Source organism: Notechis scutatus, chromosome 7 (assembly GCF_049901735.1).
Source record: "Notechis scutatus isolate UNSWTSFEM ecotype Mainland chromosome 7, rNotScu1.2, whole genome shotgun sequence".
Lineage (NCBI taxonomy): Eukaryota > Metazoa > Chordata > Lepidosauria > Squamata > Elapidae > Notechis > Notechis scutatus.
In genome coordinates, this window is record NC_142015.1 from 15,019,235 (window position 1) to 15,028,288 (window position 9,054).

A 9,054-nucleotide genomic window follows, 5' to 3' on the forward strand; every position below is an offset into this window, starting at 1 on the left:
AACAGGTATTTGCAAATATTTCTTTTTTAAAAAATGAGATTCTCAGGAGGTAAATATATATTCTATGTATGTTGCGTGAAATAGAGAAATAAAGGCTATATAGCACTGAATTTTATAATTTCTAGGAACCTACATTATTAGCAATCAAGTGATTAGTTTTGTAATTTGGTATAAGAAATTTATTTGTTGGTAATTGTAATGAGGAGAACTTGTCTCGTCCATTTTAGGCAAGGGCAGCCAGTGTATTCCATTCCTCCAGGTGGGTTTAGACATCCATATCCTGCCTTGGCTATGAATGCTTCAATGTCCAGGTGCGTTCAAGCGGGAATCTAGGTCTAATTCTCTCTGAACTAGTAAAAACTGTATCTGTGCATTTTATATCAAAACTAATAGGGTCAAAAACTCACACACACACACCTGTTATCTCGTAAAAGAAATTCTACATGCTTTATGTCTTACATCTTACATATGTGGAGATATTCGTTTTCATGAAAGAAATAGGCATTCGTGTAAAGCAACATGCAATCTGACCTGATGTGGCCCAGATAACAAGTTGACTATCGCTATATCTTAAAGTGATACCAGATGAACAGCTCATTGATACTTGAATTGCTATAGTTTACACATTAGAAGCAAATTTAGGGGGAAGAAGTTTGCTTAATTAAATTAGTAATTGGTACTCTTTAAGACAGGTTTTGAACACTTTTAAACCTTTTTTTTTTTTTACATATTTTTTTAAAGAACAAATCCTTGAACCCCTGATCAAGAGTGAAAGTTCTGTTAGTAGAAAAGTGGCTGTGTTAAACTTTTTGGTTAGGGGCTTTAGTTTTTCATGAGACCTCCATCAAAGAACCATTAAGATTCCATAGAAACATGTGGAAGGGCATTTATGCCATCATCTACATTGATAGTTTATGTAATCATTCTGATTATGCTGTTGCCATTTTTCACCTTCATGATTCTTGATTTCTCTACAGTTGAGAGCACAGTTAAGTTGCTAGATTTGGTTCATATCCCTATTTGACTACATACTAATTTGGTGATCCAGATATGCGAGTCTTAGCCCAATCCATATCACAATGTTGTTATTGCAGGGATGAAATAAGGAAATGAAACCCTCATGTATGACTTGATTTGGGGAAAGGCAGTGAATCAATAATTTGCCATTTTGAAAAGACCTCATTTTTGAGAAATTAACTTCTAATCGGCAGAAGTCTGAAAAGCAGAATGAATAGAAATTTCTAATAAGGAATAAAAATAGACATCTCTTCTCTTTAAATATTGTTTTAAAATAAGTGGATTATACAGAAGAGAACCAGAATCAGTCCAAGTACTTCTCTGCCTAAGCAGTTAATGCAATCAATTGGTTATTCATAAGTTGGCCTTCTGTTATTGCTATTGACCTTAGGTTTTACTGTTCCTTTGGGGGCTCTGGCAAGATGCCAAAGAAAGAGAAAAAATGGGGAAGGGGTATGAAGAAATAATAAATAGATGATATGTAATGATGAAAATAGTTGTGAGAAGTATTTGTTTTCAGCATACAACCTTTGTGCTTCAGCTTGATGTCTAGCAGGTTTTCACCTCATATGGTTCCTCCTCCTGCACATGGAATTCATCCCTCAGGAATCCCACACCCCACCATCGTGTCGCCTATTGTTAAACAAGAGCCGACACCATCCAGCCTGAGTCCTGAAGGAAGCTCGTAAGTAATAGGTTAGCTGGCTGCTGCCTGAATGCCTTTGTTGGTGGAATGTCTAATAGGGAAACAGTTGCTATCCATTTATTATTTCTTAACATGTTTTACAATGTACTTGGATGCATGTATGTCATCACAAATTCCTGATAATGCAACCTTACTATGCACTATAAAATTCCTCCAACTAATTTAATGAATATTTTTGGAATGCATTATTTTTCTTTTTATTCTTTCAACCTAGTGAAAAGATGGAAAGAAATAATGCAAAAGGATTAGAACTCTGGCATTAGCACAATGAACACAACGGAACCAGATTTGGCGTGAGGGGAGGGAAGCTTGAAAAACAATGATCAAGTTCAATAAGCGCCAGATGAGCCTCCAGCTGTATGGAGAAAAATATTTTCCCCACAACATCCCTGCAGAAAAGGCAGTTGGGCCATGGCTGGGATAGTTGCTCATGCCTCTGATTATAAGCTGCGGGGCCCCTTCCTTCCCACACCTTCCCTGTCTGTTACGTGACTATGAAAATGCAGCTATTATTAAGGACTTTGAAAGAAATCCAGAAGCTCTGCCCTGCATGCTTTTCCTAACTTGTTTAAACAAATGGAAACAACAATCTTCTGTTTCTTGAACTAAACACCAATTTGGAATCCTTCACTCCTCTTAAGTTAGGTAAAATAGCAACAGGCTTTTGTTAACATGCAGCATAGCTGGGATAAATTGGATAGAGCAGATAACTATGTCATCTTTGCAAGTTCTACACAAGTGCACATCACCCCTACACTACTCTTATTATCTTGAGAACAGCCACCATGCGCTGTATCTTATTCCTCTTCCATCAGCCATTAAAGGTGTGGAATATTGCACACTATATTACTAGGTGCTGCAGCTTTGAAAGTGAAGGCTTTCTTCATAGGTGTAGCAATTCCTGCAGTATTCAGTACCTTTGACTCAATAGACATAGTGTGAAATGAAACTTCATTAAGCAGCTAACCACTTCTAATAGTGACAGAGTTTGTTAGAAATAATAATCCTTCACTGTGCCTCATGTTTTCTGTTCCTTGTTGGTGGAAAGAGAGTGAATAGATACGTGGATTATGGGACTGTAATGAAAAATGTGGCTCTTCCAGAAAAACACCTGTTATTGTCAAAAAGGAAGAGGAGAAGAAACCCCATATTAAAAAGCCCCTGAATGCGTTCATGTTGTACATGAAGGAAATGCGCGCCAAGGTTGTGGCAGAGTGTACGTTGAAGGAGAGTGCCGCTATCAACCAGATCCTAGGAAGACGGGTATAAGCACACTTTTTTTTATTCTCTGCTCCATTTCTGTCATGTGCTACTGACACATTCAAAATTTGTTTGTTGTGACTAATGTATTGTTCTTGTGCTGCTTCACAACACCATTCTAAAAAAGTTCAAAGTCCATCTTCTGACCAGATAGAATAGGTTGTTGGTTGTCTGGGATTATAAACTCAGGATTTAAGAGTATCTTGTTTGTTGAGTAGACTGAAGATGGAGGATAAACCAAGAATCAGTGAAAGTTAAGAAGTCTAAATATAAAATGGCTCAGAAAAGGATGTATAGCAGAGGTCCCCACCCACCCCCGGGCCAGTACTGGTCTGTGGCTTACTAGGAACCAGTCCGTGCAAGTGGCAGGCGAGCGAGCAAAGCTTCGATCTGCATGTGTTAGATCTATCCATCCCCCTTCCAGATTGTGGAAAAATTATCTTCCATGAAACTAGTCCCTGGTGCCAGAAAGGTTGGGGACCGCTGATGTAAAGAATATTAGATGAGAAAGAGGATCTGAAGCATTTAGAGGAACTGGAAAAATGAAGGAAAATGGCAGAAACTCTGACACATGTCTGTTCTGAAGCAACGTCAAACTCCAGGGCCAGAATACTGTGGAATGGGATAAGAATGCATAAGACAAGAGTCAAGGTTGCAAAGTGGGATAGAAAGGAGCTGGATTGTAAGAAATAAATTTGGAAAATAGAGAGTGTGTACCATAGGATTGAACAACTTTTTTCCATTGCATATAGAACCAGAATAGTTTCTGTTTTGGTAAGAAAGATGTGCTGGGCTAGCAAAACTTGGCAGGTTGCATACAGGTGATTCTTGTATATATCTGGGCTGTGTAATTCTGCTTAATATTGCCTGTTGCTTCAGTGTTGTGATTTTCCAATCCTCATAGATTGGGAGAAGTTGATGTGGAAAGAGGAAAAGAAATTTAAACTTCCTTAACATTGACTTGAATTAAGCCATTAAAGCTTTGTTTGTAGGTTTGTGTGTGCCTTCAGTTATTTTCTCAGTATGCGGTTGGAAGTGGACTGATAAAATCAATCAATATTGTATAAAGAGTACCATAATTTTCAACCATCATTTAAGCTTTATTCCATGTTCCGACTACAATATATTTTTCTATGCTTCAGTGGCATTCATTGTCCCGGGAACAGCAAGCCAAATACTATGAGTTAGCACGGAAGGAACGACAGCTTCATTCTCAACTCTACCCTACTTGGTCTGCCCGAGATAACTATGTAAGTCATAATTACAGATATGTATGTTTTCAGTAATGGTACTTCTAGTAGTCAACATCATCATCATGCAAATTCTGGGATCTGAACCTCTGTACCTATAGATTCACAATCCACTGTACTATAGTCAATTTATTTTTTTCATTTATGGTTCATTTTTCAGAATTGTCTTCAGAGTTGAGTTGTAAACAGTCAAGCTGGGGAAATCAGGAGATTCAGGCAGTTCAAATGAGTAAAGATTTATTGCAAGCTTAAGCGCTCTACAAAAATCTGAGCTACTAACGGTCAAGGAAAATGAGCAGGGATTAAGAAAGCATTCGAGGTGGACTGGAGTTAGCTCTCTTGTGGGTGCGCAGAGACCCATGATTTATGACACGTTTGACCCCTCCCTCAGGCTCAGCTTGGTCATCTTCTACATAAACAATCAAGAAGTATGTGAAGGAAACAAAGAAATAATGTTAAAAGCTGGGACTAGGTAACCAATTCCAACAGGGAATAGTGAGAGACTCAATTAGCTTCAGTTGTCTTCTGAATATTCAGTGAAAGTTTGCCCGTGCATTTCTAAAATGATTTAAGGGGGATTGAGGAAAGATCCAGTAGGAATTGATTAAAATTAATCATAGTCATATAGTGTGCAAAACTCGGTTTTTCACAACAACAAATCCTAATAATCCCTTATTTGGGCAAACTAAGATATTTAAAACAATGATGAAGAATCAGTTAATCTCTTTTGGGAAAACATTTTTGTTTGCTCTCTCAATATTTGCCTTTATTTGTTGCTTACTGGAAATTTTTTATAGTTGCCATATCTGCAGTACAGTCAGTAAAGAATAAAATTATCATAATGGAATGGCCAAATAATACATAGCAGAGCATCTCATTATAAAGACCCCAATTTTCTGTGCTTTTGTTTTGTAGATCCCTAAATAAAATTTGCAGACAGAGTTGCCATGTCTGTTTCTTGTTTCTTGACACTTCATACACGTGTCTTTTGAGACTGTTTTTAATCTTGAGAATTTAATTTACAAAGAATGTATTTCTGTTCAGTGAATAATTATAAACAACTAGATAGTTGGTTTTAAATGAGTTTATGAAAGCAAATGTTTCATAACATCTGTTTTTAGATAGTCTTTCTGCAATATGTATTATAATTGGATGGACATCTTATTATTATGGCAGTTGTCTTCACCATAAATAATTAATGACAAAAAAAGCACATGCTATTGTCTGGTATAGTGACTTATTCAAATAAAATTGTTTTGTATGGCATTTATCTCCTTAAATATTGTAAATTTTTAAATGACTACAATGTGATTCTGACTTTCGGTAAATTTGTTCTTTTCAGGGTAAGAAAAAGAAAAGAAAAAGAGAGAAACAAACTCAGCAACACATCCAGGAAACAGGAAGTACGTATCATTGCCATTTGATCAATCTGGTCCCGAATGAGTGTAACAGCACTAGCCCACCTACCCATCCCCCAAGTGAGAGGACATGGGCGAGATCAAAATGGCTATTATTTTCCTCTCTTACAGTGTCTCCTAATTGGGTGATGTGTAAATGTATCAAGAAACCTAGTTTCCTAATCTGAGTAGGAATTTCAAAATGGCAGCAAGGATTAAAAAGAGAAACAGATGTCGAAGGGATAGATTGATGGGGGTGGGAATATACCTCCAAGTTGTTGGTTCCTAAAAGCAAAACTCAAAGAGAATGTAAGCTGGCTTCTGGACAATCGGCATTATGAGAATAATACTTCTGGGGTTGTATGGCCCTAACCACAATGCTGACTGGGAATGGCTGCTTTCAAAATAAATGCATTTTTCAACCAAGGAAACAATCCGCTTTTAATCATTTCAGACCTTTCCCTATTTGGCTAAAAAAGTGTCATCTCCCATTTACATTAGGATGGTAGATTTGGAACTGCATAGTTTATGGCTCAGTCTTTAACCACTCTCTTTTTAGTTTAACCAGATTTTATGGAATTAAAATAGATTAGGATAATTTCAAGTGTGGTGAAAGGTAGGAGGCAACGAGGAATAAATACACCTCTGCCCTCTTTGTTATTAACAGATCCAATGGCTTCGAAGAGCAAGAAGCCCTGCATGCCATACCTGTCCACTGACAAGTCCTGTGACAGCCCTGCGTCCTCCCATGGCAGCATGTTAGATTCTCCAGCCACTCCCTCCACTGCCTTGGCGTCACCCGCAGCGCCTGCTGCCACCCACTCTGAGCAAGCGCAGCCCCTCTCCTTGACCACCAAGCCCGAAGCCAGGGCTCAGCTGTCCCTGCACTCAGCGCCTTTCCTGCCCAGCAAGGCTGCTTCCTCTTCCTCAAGCCTCACCAGCCAGTCATCTCTCCTCTCCAGGGCTCTGCCCTTTACCTCCATGCCCCCCACGGCTCTTCTGACTACGCCTCCGACTTTTGCAGCCATTTCGTCTTCTCAGGCCGCCCTGGCTATGTTGCAGGCCCAGCCGCTCTCCTTGGTAACCAAACCAGCCGAATGAGGAAGCTTCCCCAACACCCGTCTACCTGCTAAAAGCGCCCCCAGTTGAGATTACGAAGCAAACAAAGCCATTTATTGGTCAATATTTGACCCTTTCTGAACTCTTCCGTAAGGTGACTCTTGAGGAAGAAAGTGCTCTACTCTCAGAGTTGTTTTCAGTAGTCTGTCTAAAGACCTTTTTTTTTATTTTTTAAAATAAAAACCCATCAAATACTACTTTTTAACAAAACCCTGAAAAGAATGAAAAACAAAGATTACAAGCCAAGTCTTGTATTTCTATCAGTGCCTCTTAGGCATGTAGACTTGTACAGCTGGATCATCTCTCAATGGTGTTTGCATGTTTTGATATCTTGCTAACTTTTGCTATCTCCCATATCCCTTGGCCAGACAGTGTTTTATATGACTTCTCCCCTCATCCCGCTGTTTCATTCTTTTTCTAAGAGACTTGCAGAAAGACACAGTGCCACAGAAATATAGTACCTCACTGTCATATTCAGAACTGGCGAGCCTCAGGGAGGCCAAATGCGTTTCTTATAATCTGGAGTGACTGTCCAGGAAAATGGTAGGACAATCCATCCTATTTCCTTACAGAATTATTTTCTGTAGCAGGCAGTAGGGGAATAGGCGTTGGGAAATTCCATGTTATTTTAAAGAAATAAATCTGCATCCTAACTTGCTGTGTGAGAGTATTCAGTGAAGAATTTACATTCAATACATCTTGCACACTGCCCATCCTTTTCCCTTCATGAGTATGCACGAAGAGGAAAAGTGTTTGCAACTGATGCCTTTATATTAAGATTGTCTAGCCTGTTGGTTCTGTCTACCTTAATTTTGGCCCCGTTAATTCCCAGAACTGGACCATAAACGATTCCTTCCCTAACAAACATTATGAAGTGTATATAAAGAAATGATTTGTACATGCTGTTTGGATGAGCCCATCTGAAGATTCTTTAAATCTTGAGAAATGGGATAACTGAAAGAGGGAGGGAGGGTGCAGAAAAGGGTGTTAGGCTCTAGGACATGGGTCCCCAACTCCTGGGCCATGTGACTGTGATATCATGGCTGTGACCCGTTCAAGGAGCTGCACATGTGCATGCTTGCCAGCCACTCGCATGAAAACATCCCCTCTCCCCACTTCATCAGCAAAGCCGGAAAGGTTAGGGAGCTCTCCTCTAGGGTATTGAAAAAGACCCCATTCATATTCTAGATCGGGGTCCCCAATTGCCGGGCCACAGCCCACTACTGAGCCGTGGCCTATTTGGAATTGGGCTGTGCGAGTGGCTGGTTGGAGCTTGCACGCGTGCAGCTCAACTTGCACCAGTCCACCACTCATGCAAGTTGAGCTGTGAGCGCATCAGCCCACCACTCTTGCGGTACAGTTCCCCTCCCCCCCATCTTGGCCACCAAACCACAAAGGTTGGGGACTGCTGTTCTAGATAACACGTCTTCCAGCAACCTGACTGTCCACACTTAAAAACAGAGGTGGTTAAGATGCAGGAAGTCAATAATTGACTGGCATATAAGTTGGTTAGGCCAAATGGGATGAGCAGAATGAGAAACATGGTTTGGAACTAGAGCTGTTTTATTTATAATCTCACATTATCTTCAGCAAGATCAAAGTGCCTTATAGAAGTCTTCCAGTTACCTTCATTAAGGGTCTGTAGTCTTCATTGAAGGGAAACCAATAGTTTGATTTTCCTCAGCTATCCAGAAGAGTATTAGTGATACGTTTGGCCAGGAAATAACATAATTACCAAAACCATCAAATGTTGGCATCTTCACCATTAAAGCTTCTGGCTCCTTTAATTGGAGCATGAAATATAAATTACTGCCCAAATTTTGTGACTGTTTGCCAGGATGTCACATTACCTGCCTGTTCATTTTAACGCTGCTTTCATTTCCAGTATTAGCCTTTTAGAAGTAACCTAATTCTAGATAAATTACACTATAGATTTTCCCTGTAAGCACATGCTGGGAATTGTAGATTGTGCATGGTATCCTGCATACATAAGAATTCTGGTGATTGTGTGAGATGATGCACAAAGACATTCTTAGTTGTTATTGTAACTGGAAATCTCTTCCTCAGGGTCTCCCCCCAAGTTCAGCTCAAGTTGCAATAATGCATCCAATTTATAATTTTGTTGGCTGCAAAAGAGATTGCTTTCTTGGGATTTTTTTGACTTCCCTCTCTAGCTTATACTTCTGATATTCCCTGGAGATTTTCACTCTAAGCATTAATCATGGCCAACTCTACTGACCCCAAACAAGATAGGTCAAGAATTTCCACCTGTTCATGTATGATCCATATAGACTGGGAGGGATGG

General features: G+C 39.5%; 1 protein-coding gene across 1 annotated transcript in view; it reads left to right on the forward strand.

Moving 5' to 3' along the window:
• The window catches only part of TCF7L1 (transcription factor 7 like 1), a 75,704-nt gene extending 68,302 nt beyond the window's left edge, over nucleotides 1-7,402 (forward strand). Inside the window, exons 7-12 of the mRNA XM_026671400.2 lie at nucleotides 228-311; nucleotides 1,559-1,702; nucleotides 2,827-2,986; nucleotides 4,126-4,233; nucleotides 5,576-5,636; nucleotides 6,298-7,402. Coding sequence (XP_026527185.2) covers nucleotides 228-311; nucleotides 1,559-1,702; nucleotides 2,827-2,986; nucleotides 4,126-4,233; nucleotides 5,576-5,636; nucleotides 6,298-6,731 — 991 coding nt within the window. The 3' untranslated portion in view covers nucleotides 6,732-7,402. The remainder of the gene's footprint in view (nucleotides 1-227; nucleotides 312-1,558; nucleotides 1,703-2,826; nucleotides 2,987-4,125; nucleotides 4,234-5,575; nucleotides 5,637-6,297) is intronic.
• Nucleotides 7,403-9,054: the final 1,652 nt, after the last annotated feature.